We start from the raw sequence: 18536 nt of genomic DNA on the forward strand, positions 1-18536 counted from the left end.
GGGAACCTGTCACAGTGTCTGGGCCTGATGCCTGGCTCCTGGGGCAAGCGTCTCAGCAGCTGCACTCCTGCCTACCGGGTGCTTTCCCAGGCGGTCGCAGGCCGAATGGCCTCGTTCCTCCCGGGTTGAGCCTCACACTCTTCTCTTCCCAGGGGATGTGGGCATGGCCAGGTCCCACTCACCAGTGACAAGCTCACGGACCTCGTTGTCCCGGGCAGCCCGCAGCAGGCGCACCAGGGCAGGCACACCACCGCAGTCCCGGATGGCGGCCTTGTTGTCAGTGTCGCGGCCATAGGAGAGGTTGCGCAGTGCCCCACAGGCCCGGCGCCGCACCTCAGCCCGCGGGTGGTCCAGCAGTGCCACAAGCAGCGGCAGCCCCCGCAACTGCCGTACACGCCGCTTGACACCCTCGTTCTCAAAGCACAGATGCTGCAGGTAGGCGGCCGCATTGGCCTTCACGGGGTCCACGGGGTGCCGCAGCATGGCCAGCACCTCAGGCAGCTCAGGGTCCCGCCAGCGGGGCTCCTTGCGGGCGCTATCCACTGAGGGCGAGCGCCGCACCAGCCGGTCCAGGCTGCCCACGCTGCCCCGTTCAGGCTGGGCCAGGGGCGCCGTCACCGTTGGGAACGCAGGCCGCTCGTCCGTCAGCTCGCCGCCATCATCTGCTGTGTCCTCGTAGGCCCTGCACAGGCAAGTGGGGCGCGTGGACATCGTCACAGCAGCCGCCAGCCCTGCCTCTGAGCTGCCCCATCACACCTTCTTCAGGACTGCAAACTCACCCAGCAGGGCTGGGCTGAGAGCACCTGTATCTTGGCCCGGAGCATGGTGGGGACACAGAGAGTCATGCACCAGCCCAGTGAGAACCAATTCAGAGCCAAATGCCAAACCCCCGCCAGCGGCTATCAGGACCCAGGCAACCCTCCCAGGACAGCAAGCTCACTCACTGCTGTCACCGGGCAGTTTCCCAATCCCGAGCAAAACATGTTTCTGTGAGACATCTGCTATGGCTGCTGGAGAGACCGTCTCACCTCCCTTCCACAAAACCACCCCATCTTCCATGAGGCCCATCTCTGGCTGTGCCAGGATGTAGGGGGAGTAAATGGCCCTCTCCACATGAAGCCATCCCAGTAGGACCACCTGAGGAGTATTCAGGCCACCAGCCCCTTGGGGCACAAGATCTCCTTAGCTCTCAGTAGCCCTGTGGGTTGCTGTCATCAAACCCCCTGCCCTGAGGCTAGGAGTGACGGTCAGGTGACTTGGCCAGGGTCACACAACAAAATCCTGACCCGGGCTGTGGTCACATCCCCACTCCAGAGATGCAGAAACTGAGGGCAATGGGGACAGAACCAGGGGCTGTGACAAGGGCCAGGGCTCTGGGTTCTGGTTACCCAGAGTGTGGCTGGAGCAAGACCAGTGGCCGGCACTCTTCCCAGCTTTCCTGGGCCCTGGGCCTGCAGGACAGTGCCCAGCCGAACTCCTACCACGCCAGGGTCCACCTTTCTTCTGTCCCTGATGAGAGCCAAGGCCAATTCAAACTAACATGCATGACTAACTCATCTGCAGCCACTTGACAAGTGGGGCACTCTGTAGTTGGGGGGTGGAGGGCAGACTTCCCAGAGGAGGTAGCCACAGGGGACGGGGTGCAGCTCACCTGGTATGAAGGCCCCGCCCACACTCAGGCCTCCTCCTTGTGGCCGTGCCATAGTCAGGCTCCAGCTCAGGGCCACCCTCGTCATCAGCGGCCAGGCTGCGCGTGTCATCCTCCAAGCCATACGGCTCTGCCTGGAAGCGCTCGGGCAGGGAGCGGCCACCTGGTGGCCCAGGCTCAGGACCCACCGGGAAGACTTCCCGGTGGCCAGGCAGTGTGAAGCAGCCATCACCAGGGCCTGGGCCAAGGGGGCCAGCACGTGGGGGCCGCATGCCCAGCCCTCGGGACAGGCTGCCATAGCTGGGGCTGTCCCGGGGCTCGGGGCCTTCGGGAAAGCCACCCCCGCTGCTGAGGTAGGCTCGAGAGAGTGTGGCCGCTGGGCCACCACCACGCAGCAGGAAATGCCGGTCCAGGGCACCATCTGCAAAAGGGCCTAGTGGGGGGCCGCCATCCAGCAGGGGGAGTCCATCTGGGCCCACGGGCACCTGGCGTACTGTCCGAGTGGTCACCGTTTTGACAGTCTTGGTGACCTGGTGGATGGATAGGCAGGTAGGTGGGATAGCATGAGAGGCCTAGAAACTGCTTTGCTGGGGTCTGGCTGGCCTTAATTTCCCACTCGAGCAATGAGAGGCCCCAGGTGGCAAGCTTCCATGTCCACTCTGCAGGTGGGACAGCTGCAGCAGCCTGGCCCTGCTCACCCACCCACTGCCTGGGCCTGGCCATACCTTGGTCTCGGTGCGCCGGGTTGTGCCATCTTCGGATGTGACAATAGACACATGGGAAGTGGGTGTGCCGGGGTCCTCCTCCACCGTCACGGTCTCCTCCAGCACATCAGGTGCCTCCGGCATCGTGGCCAGTGAGGCCTGGCTGCCTGGGCTCTGCTCCTGGGGCAAGGAGGGACACTGGTGGGCAGGCCTGCTGCTCAGTCACCCCTGGAGTGCAGGTCCCCACACACAGCAGCTCTGCCTCAGCTCATGCTGGCCAGCACACCAGGGTGCCTTCCTCCTGGTCCTGAACCCACCCACCCCAAGGCCTGTCTCGGCCCAAGCTGACAAGGACAGCAATAAGTTCTTGCCCTCTGAACATCGAGGTGCTAACCCTGCCCTGGCACCCCATCCTGGGGGGACCCTGGGGCTGGACCCCCATCTCAGGTCTCCTCAGGCTGAGTTGGCAGATGAGGACATAGACCCTGGGGATGAAGTCTTCAGGGCCCTCCCCAAGCTGCATGGCCTGGCTGCCACAGGCTCCTCCAGGCCCCAGGAGGTGCCAGTGAGACCTGCAGGATGCCTTCCTGATGTCAACCACCACCCCTAGCTGGGACATCATGGTGTCCTGGGGCCTCCTTCCTCACCTGCCCCAGACACCTTGAGTATAGAAGCCTTGTGGGGGCTGTTTCAGCACTGCCTACTGACTCCTGTGGCCACACTAAGGTTCCCGCCACCAACGCCAGCCAGACGCCCTCAAGGCACAGAAATACGCAGTTCCCAGAACACCCCATGCACCTGCAGCACCAATATGTCCTTATTCCTTCCAGCCCAGACATTCTTGAGTGTTGTGTAGGCACAGATTTGCCCTACCTTGGGCCAGTGGCTGGCGCCCCCAGTGACTGAGACTCTGGGCATCGTATCAGAGACCAGACACAGTAGATTTGAGCCTATGGGTGCCCTTGCCACCATTCTGCATGGGGTGACGACACTGGAATTCTAGGCAAGATAACTCTGGACTGAGACTTTTCTATCCACATGCCTACTGACTGGACTTGCCAGTGGGGAAACTGAGGCTCAAAGAGGATAGGCTGGCCCACATCAGAGCCAGGCCCAACCCCTGCCGCACTGAGTGGCTTGAGGACCTGAGACTCACAGCCTGCCCCGGGCCTCTGACTGCACAGGTGCCTGGCCCCAGGGCCACATGGCACCAACATCCGGGGATCGGCATCTAGCCAGGATGGGCAGGAGCTGAAACCCAAGCCCTGGTGGGTGGGTGAGGGGGAGCACATTCCCAGGCAGCCAGGGCAGGGTCAGCAGGAGGACAGGTCCCGCTTTGTGGCCCAGGCCCCTGGTCCCTGCACAATGGGTCCCTTGCCTGGGCCCCCTGGGGCCTGCACAGACACTAAGCTCTGCCAGGCTCCAGAGGCAGACTCTGCCCATTCTTGGGCCTGGGAAGTGAGCCAGGTTAGATGCTCAGCACTGCCCTCAGGACCTGCCTGCCAAGGCCCGTGGGCTGGGAAGCCTCCCCAGGTCAGGGTCCTATCCTGGGGGAATACTTGACCCCCAAATGCATGCAGTGCAGGTGTCCAGGAAGGGGCCTGCACCAACATGTTAGGACAGGTGTATCCCTCAGGCTGACAAAGAGGTGGCCACAGAAGGCACCTCCCCCTCTCCCACAGGCAGGGTCTTGGAGGATGACAGATAACTTTATAGATGGGGAAACTGAGGCCTGGCAGGGGGAAGAGGATTTACCTAGAACTTCACAGTCCAAGTGGGATTTCAAGCAACCCCAGAGAAGGCAATCTGGCAAGGAAGGCTTTGGGCCTCATCTCGCCCTCAGTCTTGAGATGTAGGTGGAATGCCTGCTGCGGACCTGGCTAGGAAAAGGGGACCTGTTCCCTAGGAAAAAGAAATAGACTGAGGCCTAGAGTGGGGACAACTGGCACGCTGCCAGGCAGGGCAGGCTGGGCTCTTCTCCAAAGGCACTGGGGAGCTGGGACTGCTCTGAAGCAGGAGAAGGCTTGTGTGGCCCATCACTGCTGGGGCTGGGCTGCCCCATCTGTATCTGGCAAATGTGTGTCAGGCCCTGAGCTCTCTCCTGGGCCCTGGGCGGGGCTCATCAGAGTTCAAGCAGGGGCCCAGGCACTGAGGGGCTGCAGTTCTGGCAACAGAGTGAGGAGGGTATAAAGCAAGACTGAGGGAACGTTACCCAGGACTCTGCCAGTGGGATGTAGCCCCTCATATATGTATATATTTACATTTATTAAAAACTCAGAGAAAAACCCCCTCTTCCCTAGCTAGGCAGTAGGGGTAAGGGGGAGAGGAAAAGGGAAGGACATCTCAGGACCCCGATGCCACTCTGTGGCCCAGCTTATCCCTCCCACCAAGGCTGTGGTGAGGGTCTGACAGGCAGAGCTGGGGTGGTCCAGGAGAGCCACGCCCCCGCAGCAAGACCTGGCAACCCTGCGGCACCACCCATCAGCCCCGGCCTAGCAGCCCCGCAGTAGGATCCAGAGGCCCCAAGAGTCCCTGCTGGCAAATGACCTCAGGGAGCTAAAAACGAGAGATGACTTCACCCGGGTGGCAGGAGCATGAGTCAGCCAGTGATCACAGGAAAGCCCGGCCCCTGCTACACATGCCCAGGCACACACACATGCATATACATGAGCCCTCAGACAGGGACACATGCATGTACATGCACTTGTGCAAGTACCCAGCCCGGCACAGGCCGAGCACATCAACCTGTGTGCTCTAACAGCACCCCAAGGGCACGGCGCCCACTGTTCCCAGAGGCACACTCGTGAACACACATCCTCCCGTCCTCCACCGTGTATCGGAGACCCTTATCCATGCAGGGCCTCACAGAGTCTCAACACACAGGGACAGGGGCCACCAACTCTGCCAATCATCTCCCCAACATCCACTCTGGGAGTCTCAGAGCTGGCTGGCAGATGGAGAAACTAAGGTGTAGAGTAGTGAGAGGCCCATAGCCATCTGGTGGCTCAGGTCTCTGCAACATCTTTAGGGTGGGGCTGTGGAATGGTGGGCTGACTCGCAACAGGAGTTGGCTACAGTCCCTGGATCCCTGTCTGGCCCCAGTGTCCATGTCTGACGTGCACCTGCCCAGGCTGGCCCACTCTCAGGGACCCTGGCCCTGCAGCCCCACACAGCCTCTGCCTCAGATCCAACTCTGGGCTGTTCCCCTCTGTACCCTAGACATGGGCTCTACCCTGAACACCCCACCTCCAGCCCAACCCCACATGCTGCATCCTGTCAGTCGTCTCTCATCACCCCCTCCCCAGCTGGGGCCCCATCCTTGCTCCTCTTGCACCCCGCCCGGCCTCCCAGCACTCATCCCTCCCTTGGCTCTTCAATCTCTGGTGCACCAGGTCTGGGGCCCCCAGGACTGGCCCAGAAACAGGCTGCTGCCCAGGCCTGGGGTTTCCCATGAGCTCCCTTGGGCTTGTGGGAGGGGCCAGAGTGGCCAGGGAGGTAGACCACCTACCCCTGCTCACAAGAGGGTCCCAGGAACACAGGGTTGAGCCCAGCATAGGGGCTCTGGGCCCCATCACGCACCTTCGGCTCAGCTTCTTCACAAGGAGGTGAGAAGGACAGAGGGGGCTGGGGTCGTGGGACGTGCTGGGTAGCACCAGTCTCACCTTTGTGGCAAAATGCAAGGAACACAGGGAGCAGAAAAGCAAGATTGGACCAACACACAGAGGGATGCTGGGGCACAGGTGGCTGGGCCCTGGTCCCATAGCACTTATCTACCCAAACCACCAGACTTCACAGATGCACAACCACGGTCTGTGTCCTGAAGAACAGACTGCAGGGGCAAGCCCCTCCCCTGTCCAAGGCCTGGCTAGCACACACAGAGAATGAGTTAAGGTGAGATTGCACACCTGGATCCCACACCTGCAGGCCAGGCTCCCAGAGAGCAGGAGATGGCTGCTGTCCGATGGATGAATGAATGAATCTTCTCCATCCCCATTATGGCCCTCCCAGGTAGAGTCCAGGACAAGCCAGGCTGGCATCTCTCACCAGGCAGCAAGCCCTTGGCCACCACAAAACACCCTTTCCCTTGGTGCCACAGCCTCTGACCAGTCTCCAGGACCTGGAGCTTACTCTTCCACACAGCAGTGCACCTGCCAGGGCGTGGCCCCAGGCAGAGGTGCCAAAAAGCCAAGCTGGGGGAGCAAACCTGGGGTGGGAGAGCAGGGCTGACTGTCATCCACCTCAGCTTCCCCAAGCTCAGCTCGGGGTCATCAGACACACTGTGACCATGGATTTCCCAAAAACTGGTCCCTCCACCTCTGAGGGCCAGACCCTGGGGGCCACACCAGGGCTGTACGACAGGCAGGGGCCTGGTTGCCCAGGTAGCAGGTGTGTGGGAGACCTGCCTCCCACCACAGAGGGTCTTGGCTGGTCTCTCCTCTGCTCAGTTTCCCTGCCTGTTACTGAACCCAGCACTGCTCTGAGCAGAGGACAAACTGCCTATGCTTCCCCCCACCTCAATGCTGAGAGGGGGAGGACCCCGTTTTCCTTACAGATCTCCTCCAGCATCCATTAGTGGGCAGGGCCTGTCTCTACCCCTCCCATCACGTGCGCCTCGGAGGCAGAGAAGACTTCCATTAAAGCTCCGGAAGCTCCTTTGCAGGTCCCGGGAGTCAGAGCCGGCGCAGGGGGTATGGAGGGGAGAGGAGGAACCCTCTCAGGGAGCAGAAGGCCTACCCGGGCTTCCCTCTTCAGACTTCAGCCTCCTTCCTGCACAGACAGAAGCTGCTCAGGAAGGCCCTAGCTCTCCACCCGGGTCCCCAGGCACCTGTCCTGGGCGCTGGCCAGGAAGCGTCCATCCGGTCCGGGCCGGTGCCAAGAGGAGGGTCAAACTGCTAGGGGTCCCGGCCCCCCAGGCCCCGGGGATGGGCTCTAGAGACCCTGCGGCCCGTCCTGCACACCCGGGGGCACCGCGCTCACACCGCCACCCGCCCGGCCCTGGCCCCAGCCTGACGCAGCCCAGCCAGGGGCGCAAGACAATAGCCGCCTCGGGCCAGCGGCTCCGCGGAACAAAAGCGGGTCCTCCCGGGCAGGCCGACGCCCCGCCCTCTGCCTCCGACCCCGGGCCAGGGTCCCCCCAAGCCAACTTCCCTCCAACCTGTCTGAGTTCGGCCGGCATCGGGCCGGGACTCGGGGGGCGCTGGCCAGCAGCGGGGGAGGCGGTGGCTGGACCAGGCTCGGCTCCGGCGCCTCGGCCGCTCGGGCTCCGGCTCGGCGGACTCGCTCCCCGCGGGGGCGGATCTGGCGGCGGTCACGGCGAGCAGCCAATCGGGCGGGGCCGCGCCCAGGTGGGGCGTGGCGGGGGCCGGGGTGGGCGTGGCGGGCGGGCGGGCGGGCGGGCAAGGTGAGGTCCCGCCCCCAAGGGGCGGGGCCCTGCAGCCCCGGGTCACCCCCTGTCCCCCCACCTCCCACCACCTCCCCCCACCCACTGCCGGCCTGGACTTCTGCTCCCTCCCCCTCCCTGCGGCAGGGGTGTCACTTTCCCGCCGAAAGACTTTGGCCAAGTCCTTCCCAGGCCTCGGTTTGGCCTCGGTTTATGACCACACTTCAGTCCGCCTGCAAAGGGGGCAACAGTTCCGGCAGGGCAGGTGCCCGTGCTGCGATGCACAGAGCACAAGGCCTCCCTCACTGGCACAAACCTGGCTGCGACTCAGTTTCACCTGCCATGAAATGGGGGCCGATGAGACAGTAGTCACGGCTCTGTAAGATCCCTCCAGTCTCCCAGATCCCCCCTCACCCTCCTGCCCAGCCGCCACTCTGAATGGGCCTGCGAGGAACTGTCCCCACAGAGTTCGATGGGGACCTGGAAAAGGGCCCCGCAGGGGACCCCCACTTTGTATCTTGGGTTCTCCCCATCGAGGCACAGAAGCCCCGAATGCACCCCCACCGCTCCCCCAGGCCAGCCTCAATGTGGGCCACACCCTAGGGAATCTGGTTCTGCTGCAGTGAAAAACGGGAGGGGAAGGGCCAGGCTGGAGCCACCTTCTTATGTCAAACCCCACAAAGGCCAAGCCAATGGCTCCAGCATCACGAACAGGGAAACAGGTTCTGAGATGAAATGAGCTGAGACCAACCCAGGGAGACTCAGTGGGTCTGGCAAGAGAAAGGGCTCGGGCCCAGGCCTCCCACTGGCTTCTCTGCAGACCCCTCAGAAAACAGCCTCCGCAGGGACCACTCCCTGCTGCCCTGAGCGCCATATACAGAGGCCACTCGGCTAGCATGCTCAAGATTCTAGGTACCCACCATGTGCCCCTCTGAGCCTCAGTTCCCCCACCTGCAGAGGGGTGAGCTACCCTACCACTGGCCAGACCCCTGTATCTTGCATCTAGGGCCGACCTGCCTGGAACCCCTGGAGCAGAGCGCAGAAGACCAGACACTGCGCCAAAAACGCGCCCGCATCTTATCTTTAAGCTGGCTCCATCTTCTCAACTGCACCAGCAGCTAGTGCCCCAGCCACCTATCCACCTAAGACGAGCCCAAGGCAAGTTCCCTGATGGCACCCCTCCCCACTGGGTGGGCGTCAGCCCTGTTTCAGCTGGCTGTCTAGAGGAGGGGCCCCTTCCTGCTGGAAGATGAAGGGCAGGTAGCCAGGACCCTGGAGCAGCCCAGTGAGTGCAGCAGCACTCCCCCTGGCCTGGCTCCCCAGCCTCAGCCCCCAGCTACCTGCCTTGCCATTGCCCTGGCTTCCCAAAGCCCGGGCTCTGACCCTGTGGCTCAGCAGGTAGATCGCTAGGCACTTCCTACTGAAACCAATCTGGGAAACCTGGCCAGCCCAAGGAGGCCCTGCCTCCCCTAGTATCCTCATCAGCCCAGCCAGTTGAGCTGCAGCCCTGGCAACACATGCTCTCTTCAATCCCAGCCTGAGAAAATCAAGGGCAGGGGGTCGGGGGGAGAGTTCAGGGGCAGGGGTGGTAGGTGGAGGGGCAGTAGCCTGAGGTCTTGAAGTCTTTTGCCTGAGGAGGTCAGGGTAGCTCCAGGCTGTGGGAACATCTTCCCACCAGGGCATCAACCCTCCGGGGTGCCTTGGGTCCTCCCACACTGCCTGTCCGAGGACTGTTCCGGTCTGGGAGGGTTGGACTGAGCACACTGGCGCCTGAGAGGCGGCCTCGGGGTCACTGGCTTCCACTGTCCCTATATGGCCCAGCTGGGCCCAGCGTTCTGCTTCCCCGCCTCAAGTTTGAGGGTACAGGCCTCACATTTTGGAGTATCTCAAGTCTGAGGGCTGTGAGAGTGGCCCCAGCACCGAGACCCACCAGAGGCCTCTGAGCACCAGGGGCCATGAAAAAGGGCCCCCAAGTGAGTCTCGGACCCTCTGGGGACATTAATTTGACTCTGACCATGCACTGGTGCTGGGCTGGGCCTTCTATGTGGGTCTCATGAGCAGACGTAGGAAGCATGACGCCTGCTGGCCGACACCAAGTCTGGACACCAAGACTCAAGGAGTAGTCACCAACCCCAGGTCCCTCCGCCTGACACAGGCTGCTGGTTCTGACCCCACATGCCCCAGCCAGGTGAGGAGAGCCCACGGGGCTGCCTCAACAGAGACCAGCGTTTGCTCCCTTTCTCTCTAGATGAGAAGGGCCAGGCTGCCCCAAGCCACTGGCATGTGTGTGCCAGGCGCAGGTCCCCAGAGTCAGAGCCCAGCAGGACCAAAGAAGGGCGGGTGGAGGTGCAGGTGCTGGGAGTATGCTGGGGGGAGGTCTGGCTGCTGGGTTTAGCGGGGCAGGGAGCTGAGCCAGGGAGACAGGACTCTGCAGGGAGAGCCCTCTAGGGTAACTCTGTGAAGAACCCAGAGGCCGCAGCAGGAGGCAACCCCCCCAGCCTCTAAGCTGGGTGGTGAGGAGAGCCCCCTTCCCCGTGGCTGCTGGGACAGCTCCACCCTGACTCCCCACTGTGCTAGCCCTCAGTCAGTAACAGGAACCATGATAATCACACCACATCCCAAGTCTCCCTGCATGTACTTGTTCCGGCCTCCTAACCCCAAGCCAGGGGCTCTTGCTGTTTCATCTACAGGTTAGAGCACTGGGGTGCTGGGAATGGGGTGTCCCAGTGGTCTAACTGCTCACTGCATACCCCAACTTTAGAGTTCTTAGGGCCTGGCCATGGAACACAGAGGGCTCTATACCTCCTGAGGCTGAGTAGGGGCTGGAGCCCAGTCTGAGGATAATGGCCAGCAGAGAAAATGAGGCTCCCAGTTCAGCCTCTAAGCTGCAGGCAGAGCTCTGGGCCTCCTCCTGGGGCTGACCCACCAGTGCATGCAATGAACACTGTGGCAGGGTTAGGCATGGTGCAGGCAAACCCCTAAAGTGTCTCTAGGCAGACCAAAGAGCTGCCCAGAACAGACCCCATCCAGCTGCCTGGGCCCTGAGGGCTCAGTGGAGGGTGCTGTTCTGAGTGTTGGGCTGTGTCCTGCCCACTCTTCACATGGTGCCTAGTATACCCAAGTGGGACTTCCAGCCCAACCTGGGATCCCATTTTCCTTTCCTCCCCAGGAGCCCCAGCAAATCTTGCAATAAGCGAGTGCATGCTGGCTTGTGGTCCACCAGGACCCACTGATTGTTTTCCCACTTGGCAATTTTCACCCTTCCCAAGTCACTAGGCTGTTACCTGGAGGACCAGCTGTTGCCAGGCCATTGGCAGGGGCTGCCCACTGCCCATGCCACCACTGACCATGCCAGGCTGCTGGGCACGCTCCAGCTGTAGGGCAACATGGCGCCGCTCCTGCTCCAGTGCCCGTGTCAGCCTCTCGAAGCGGGCCTCCTGCTCCTTCACCGAGGCCAGGATGCTGGCGGCCGAGTGCACATTGCAGTCCTCCATGACCAGAGTGCCCGCCAGCTGCAGGCAAAGCAGAGTAACCTCAGTGGGGTGGGGCACAGCCTGGCAAGGCCATCATGGGCCCCTGCCCGCCCCACTCACAGACCATACAACTCACTCCCAGACCAGAGCATCCAGCCCTCTAGAGGGAAGCACACTGATTAAATTCTAAATTAAAAGCCATTAATCCGAGGCTGGCCGGAAGCAGCCGGCTCACTCCCCATGGGTCTTGGGACTCTGACCCGGCTCCTCCGCTTCCTGCTAGGCCTAGCAGAAACATGGGCCGTGGGCGGCTTGGAGCCCGCTGGGAAGGGCAGGAAGAGCTCATTAGAGCTTCTTACCTCCCAGGCCCTCTGCCACTCATACCACATGCCAGCCCACCCTCCATTTCACAGGGCCACCCCACTCCCATCTCACAGAGGCAGATGCCAGGGCCAAGAAAGGGTGGGGGACCATTTGTAGCCACACAGCTGGTGTGGCATGGCCAGTGTGGCCAGCAAGCAGGGAGTGAGAAGCTGCTCCACCGATGGGTGCCCAAGACCCCGAGGCAGGCGCAGGTGACCATAGCCTGACAGCTCCTGGCAACACTGGTCTGCAGACCAGCAGTCCAGCCTCCACTCATATCCACATTGGCCAGGAACAAGAGTGGTGCTGCTACACATGACAGAGTAAAAACTGAGGACAAGCCTGGTTGAGGTTCTGGCTGGGACTGCATGAAGTTAAGAGACCATAAGCCTGAAGTGGCTGGTGTGTATGATGCCTTATCCAGAAAAGGGCAGGGGCCAGGCATCTGAGGCCAAGCACAGGGTGGGATTGGGCCTGCTGGGCCCAGCCCAGTGTTGCCCCTCAGGGCCCCAGAGCCCCAGGGGAGCAGGCGGGGGCCATGAGGGCTTGGCAGCTGCAGAGACAAACCAGCACTTTCCCTCCCAGCTTGCCCCCTGGCTGCCCAGCATGTTTGTTTTTCATGGGTAAAAAGAAGCAGGACAAGTATGCGGAGCTCAGATCCAGGCTCACCGCAGTGGGCAGGGCATAGCCACGAGGCCACACTGCCCGGAGCACAGTGAGCATGGCCGGGTGCCCAGGGCTGCTCAGGCATCCTCCTGCCCAGTCCCGCCAGCCCACTGAGGCCAACTCCGCTAGATCCCTTGCCCTTGCACCAATATAGGGCCCTCCACAGGGAGGACACGCACTGCGGGTGACATCCCCAGAGCGTCAGCACTGCTGCTCACTGGTCTGGATGGAGCCAGCTGCAAGGACAGAGCCCCCAAGAGGAAAAGCAGCGCTGGGCTCAGCTGTGCCAGTGCTGGCTGCGCCAGCAACACGGTGCGGGGACACGGGTGCACCTCATAGGTGAAGAGACACTGTGGAGCCCAGCCCCACCGACAGCTGGGAAAACAGGCCCAGCAAGAGCGAGAGACCAGTGCAGGCCCCCAAAGCTGCTCTCCATTTCCCCAGCACCTGTCCCACAAATGAAACTGTCAACACGACCTTTCGGGGAAGCCAGCATGAGTGGAGGAGCTGTTTTAAGCCAGCCACAGAATGGAAGAATGCAGGGAGAGCTGGGGGCCGCCGCCCGAGACTGAGGTGCAGACTGGGCGCTCCAGCAAAGGGATAAACAGCACTGCACTCCCAAAGCATGGTCACACAGCTCTTCTCTACACACCTGATGCTGTCTACCCACAGGCCCCAGACCCAACACAGGGGAGCCTTGTGCACGAATGGACTGAACCTAGTGTTAGGCCCGAGGTGGGAATGGTAGGGTACTCCCCCTGGGACGGCCAGGGCGGATGGCAGGGGCCATATCACTCGAGCCTTCAGCCCAGTCCTGGCTGCAGCACCAGCCCATCTCGCCAAACCTCAGAAGCAAGGGACAGAAGGGAATGGGACGCTGCCTTGGATGGCAACAATCAGGACCACAGGATAGCCACTGGCCTCATGGACCTGGGGTGGCTTACTTCCCTCCCTGTGCAGAGACATGGACCCTCGTCTACACCACACACCCCATCCCCCATCTAGCAGGACCAGGCTTGGGCTGCAGACCCTGCGGACAGCTTCCCTGACCTAAGCCCCTCCAGCACACCCTAGCTCTGGGGACTAAAGATGCCCACCCTAAAGGGGGCCCACTGGCTCTGGCTGAGGGCTCAGTACTCCAAGGCCACAGTGGGAAGGTGACCAAACCCCACGATGACCTTCTCATTGCCGAACTTGGCTTGATTGGTGCAAAACAATTGTGTGTCTCCCTGGAGACATCCAGAAACACTGGCCAGTGTTGTGGGGAGAGTCCGGCAGCCATGCTCAGGAGAGCAGAGACCTCGGTGCTGGGCCTGTGCCATCTGCCCCAGCCGCAGGGTGCACCCTGCATTTGCCCTGGGGGGAAGTGCCCTGGGCCCGCAGGTCATTGCCTCGGCATCTCAGGTGTCTCAAGAGCAACCCGGGATACGCTCCAGGCAGAGCACAGAAGGCCCAGGCCCACTCCCCTGACATGGTGGACTCTGGCCTATGACAGGAGCCAGTCTGGATACAAGGGATCCTGGCCCAGAACCAAAGAGGGCTGCTTTTCAGATGGTAACTCAAAATGCTGTTTTTATATTCAAGTAATAAATATATTATGTCAAGGAAAGCAAGATGTGCATGGATTCTTAAGATCGATGGGGCCTGAGTGGATGCTGGGCAGAGTGGGCACCGGATTTGCTTTTGCTAGAGCCCAGGAGGGCCCTGGGGGAAGGCTAGGAAGGGGGACACTGCAGGGACCTTGGCTGTCCTCTCCAGCCAATGCCACCTTGGCCTCCCCTAACCTGGTAAGGGCCCAGCATTGCCTTGTCGGGTGGACCCCTCATGACCCCCCACCCAAAACACAGCAACCAGCTTCATGCCCAACTCTGAGGAGGCCACTTCTTGCCAAACATCCTGGCCCCAGAAGTTTACTTAGCAGCAAGGCAGGAATGACATTGCACAGCCCACGAGTGACCAGACTTCAGGACCATGTGGACAACACCATGTCCCAACCAGAAAACATCAGGAACTGAAGAGGGGCTGGAAAGGTCGGGGCTAAACTGAAACTCTGAAAAATAAACTGCAAAACAAAAGTGACGACCCAGCCCCCACCCAGCCCCAGCCACAATGAACATTGGCCACATACCCAAGGGAATCCAGGACCAGGACGTGAGCCTCCAGCTGCTCTCACAGGACAAACTGCTGGGCAAGCAGGTGGCCCGAGGAGAGAAGCATGGCAGAAGAAGAGGGTGGCCCCAGGCACACAGCCCATGGGAGACTAGAGGGAGGGCAAGCAAAGGAGAGACAGGGAAGGATGGACAGACAGATGGATACAGGGATGGATGGGGGATGGATGAATGAATGGAGGGTGGCTGGGGCAGTGGTGGAGGATGGACAGAGGGATGGACAGATTGATGAACAGGTCGGGGGATGGTGGGAGATGGACAGAGATGAATGGATGGATGGGGGATGGTGGGGAATGGACAGATGGATGAATGAATGGGTCGCGGGGATGGTGAAGGATGAACATATAGATGAATGAATGGATGGGTGGGTGGAGGGACGGTGGGAGATAGACATATAGATGAATGGATGGATGGGTGGGTGGGGGGATGGTGGAGGATGAACAAATAAATGAATGGATGGATGTGTGGGTGGGGGGATAGTGGAGGAAGAACATATAGATGAATGGATGGATGTGTGGGTGGGGGGATGGTGGAGGAAGAACATATAGATGAATGGATGGATGTGTGGGTGGGGGGATGGTGGAGGATGAACAAATAAATGAATGGATGGATGTGTGGGTGGGGGGATAGTGGAGGAAGAACATATAGATGAATGGATGGATGGGTGGGTGGGGGGATGGTGGAGGAAGAACATATAGATGAATGGATGGATGTGTGGGTGGGGGGATAGTGGAGGAAGAACATATAGATGAATGGATGGATGGGTGGGTGGGGGGATGGTGGAGGAAGAACATATAGATGAATGGATGGATGTGTGGGTGGGGGGATAGTGGAGGAAGAACATATAGATGAATGGATGGATGGGTGGGTGGGGGGATGGTGGAGGAAGAACATATAGATGAATGGATGGATGGGTGGGTGGGGGATGGTGGAGGATGAACAAACAGATGAATGGATGGATGGGTGGGTGGGGGATGGTGGAGGATGAACATATGGATGAATGGATGGATGGGTGGGTCGGGGGATGGTGGGAGATGAACATATAGATGAATGGATGGATGGGTGGGTAGGAGGATGGTAGGGAATGGACAGAGAGAGAAACAGACGCATAGATGGGATGGTGGGGGATGGATGGATGAACGGACGGATGGGTGGGTGGGGGGATGGTGGAGGATGGACAGACGGATGGACAGATTGGGGAATGAGGGGTATGGACAGACAGATGGGTGAATGGATAGGGAGGTGGGTGAAGTCATAGAAGCGTAGACAGCTAGATGGATGATTGGATGGGTTTACAGATGAATGGATGGATGAGTAATAGATTTGTGGGTGGGTGGCTGGAGGGATGGGAGAAGAGGAGGCCAGATAGAAGGGGGTGTAACTGAGTGAGTGAACAAGTGTGTGGACAGGAGGCTAGTAGGTGGTTATATAAGAAAATGAGGGGAGATGGGAGGATGGGTGAATGGTGGCTAGTTGGATGGGAAGGTGGCTGGATGGATACGGGTGATGGTAGAGGGATAAAATGATGATGGAAGAATGTGTAGGAGGGTGGGCAGATGGGATGCTGATGGCTGGGAGGATGGAGGAGTGGATGAAGGAGAAAACAGAGTGGGATGTATGAATGGAAGGGTGGGTGGACTGTGTAAGGGCCGGTGGGCAGGAAGGAAATTCTGGAACCTCACTAAGTGGGGAAAGCCCCGGCCCGCAAACCCTCTGGGGCAAACCATGGTCAACACACACTGTCAGGAACACGAAGGCATGGTGAGGAACCTGAGGGTAGAAGCTAAATCCTTTCCCTGAAACCAAAGCTGACATTTGACGACATCTTGCCGACCCAGACATTCCTCCTAGGGAGTGCGGCCAGAGCCTCGTCCGGAAAATGAAATTATGGGGCCCGAGTCCAGTGTGGGTTGAGGAATTAGAGGAATTTCCGAAGGGTCAGGCCAGTGAAGGGTGGCAGGCGGGGCCTGGCTCCCATCCTGACCCCTTGCCAGCTGTCTACCAGAACACAGCCAGGGCTGCGCTGGCCCCCCCACGAGGGGAGAGACGGGACGGATAACCATCGAGCCTCCTCCCACACCCCCTTTCCCCTCCACCCATCCCTACAAGGAGGAAATGATGCCAGAAGTGCCCTGGCAGGAGTTGGACCCAGGCCCAGCACCCACCTTCTGCCTGGGAGGACATCCTGGGAGCTGCCAGCACAGAAACTTGCTCGTCCCCCTAGCTGGCCAGGCCTTGTGGGGACCCCATGTTTACCCTGTTGCCCCTACTGTGGTCAGATGGTGCCCAAAGCCTTGTGGGTAGCTTCTGGCCAAGCCCACTGGCCGGGCACTGTACTCAAGCTGGGACGGGGCCAGAGCCAGGGGCCTGGGGTTCACAGGGCGGAGTCCACGTCCATCTGTGCCAAGGCCAGGACCACAGTCCCTTGCAGACTGTGTTGGGTCCGGGGTGCCTGGGCTGGGGATGACTGTTCTCAGCCTCTAAGCAGCAGAAAGAACCCCCGAGGAAAGACGCACAAGCGTGACTTTGTGAGAATGAAACTTTCTGTACATCCAAAAAAAAAAAAGGGCCACACAGTGTGGTCATGTTTTTTAAAGAACTGACACCATTTAGAGCAACACATGCAGTGAGCGTTTTGATGAAATGACGGGTGCCGGCGTTACTCGCAGACCATGACTCCAGCACGGTGAGGCTGGTGTGGGGTGTGCAGGACCCATCACACTAGGCTCTCCACTTCTGCGCATTTGTAATTTTCCATAATGGAAGAAGCAGCCACAAAGAAAATGAAAAGACAATCGACATGTTGGGATCAAGTATTTGTAACATACAACAACAAAGTGGCATCCTCAGCCCATTAGGTGCTCTCATAGGCTGCTCCAGAGCCCCAGAGTCCTGCCCCTGCCAGTCTACCACTCCTCGAAGCACGGGCCGCTGGCATAATCAGAACCTCAGCAGGAAATAGACAAACCAGATACCCTCCCCACCAGGCAGGCGAGTGAAAGCAGAGGCCAGGGACTAATCTCCCCAGGGGGCAGGGCGGTGCCCACTGTCAGAGAGCCATAATCAGATTCAGCCTGGAAATTTGATTTCCCCAGCAGAGGCAACGAGCCAGGCTGGATGAGACGCCATCAGGGGGTTGGGTAGAGGGACAGAGATAGCTCCCCAGGCTGTCCACATGCTCACTCAGTGGCACCCGCTGATCATGTGAGGGACCACTCCCATGTCCAGGGAGAATAATCAGAAAGGGCCTCTTCCCACGCTGCTCCTGCCCTGCACTAATGCAGTGCCCAAGGCCAAAGGTGGCCAAGACCAAAGCTACACTGGCCAGCCCCAGGGGGCCTGCTGGATGGGAGGTCCAGGGGGACTAGGGGCTGTGTGGGGCTGATACGGAAGCTGGGGGTCCGGTCAAGGCAGGGTCACTGCTGGGGGCCAAGGAGCTGGGCAGCCTAAGGTTAGGGCAAGGGCTGGCTCTAGTGGCCGAACAAGCCCAGTGACTGCAGGCAGGACGTGACAGGTGAGCAGGCGGGGCAGGCGAGTGTCCCAGCAACTGTCCCTCCTCTGTGGGAGGCATGAGCCACAGGGAGCCACTGCTGGAGGTCCCTAAAGGGTCTGGGCTTAAGATTCCCAATCCAGCAGGTCACAGACACCTGCTCCCTGTGCCAACAGCAGCATCCTTTAAGTCTCCTCGGTCTCCTGAGACCTGCCTCTCCATGAGGAGACATGAGATGGGGTGGAAAGGAGTCCTCCAGGTCCCGATTCAAAACAGCCCCCAATGCCCTTCCTGTGCCTGACCCAGACTCTAGCTGCAGCTGCAGCAGTGGGTGGTCCTGCAGACTCCAAGCCGTGGAGTAGTGGCAGTGAGGGGCCACATTCTCTGGGCTCCCTGCTGCAGCCTGCCCAGGGCACCACCAAGGGCTCAAAGGCTGGGGAGCACCAGGGAGAGGGCTGCAGAGGCTGCCAGTGCAGTGTCTTCTCCCCTGCACACTCAGCCCACCCACTCCGCCCCCAATGATGAGCATGAAGTCTGTAGGGGCGTGGAGAGGTGTAGTGCCCTACTAAGTGGGCCGGGCATTGGTGGCGGTGGCTGGCCCATTGCCTCCACGGCTTACCGGGACGGGCACCCACCCCGCAAGG

The 18536-nt window shown here is 60.4% G+C and overlaps 1 protein-coding gene across 10 annotated transcripts in view; it reads right to left on the reverse strand.

The window, feature by feature from the left end:
* ARVCF (ARVCF delta catenin family member) overlaps positions 1–18536 on the reverse strand; it is a 47284-nt gene that overhangs the window by 9617 nt on the left and 19131 nt on the right. For 4 of the 10 annotated variants that reach the window (XM_055374970.1, XM_063704869.1, XM_055374969.1 and 1 more), the window contains exons 3-6: positions 11017–11244; positions 2374–2532; positions 1652–2178; positions 183–682 (exon numbers count right to left, since the gene is read on the reverse strand). In XM_055374970.1, coding sequence (XP_055230945.1) covers positions 183–682; positions 1652–2178; positions 2374–2532; positions 11017–11226 — 1396 coding nt within the window. In that variant the 5' untranslated portion in view covers positions 11227–11244. The other 6 variants (XM_063704871.1, XM_063704870.1, XM_055374975.2 and 3 more) reach the window with 5 other exon arrangements.

Source organism: Gorilla gorilla, chromosome 23 (genome assembly GCF_029281585.2).
Source record: "Gorilla gorilla gorilla isolate KB3781 chromosome 23, NHGRI_mGorGor1-v2.1_pri, whole genome shotgun sequence".
NCBI lineage: Eukaryota > Metazoa > Chordata > Mammalia > Primates > Hominidae > Gorilla > Gorilla gorilla.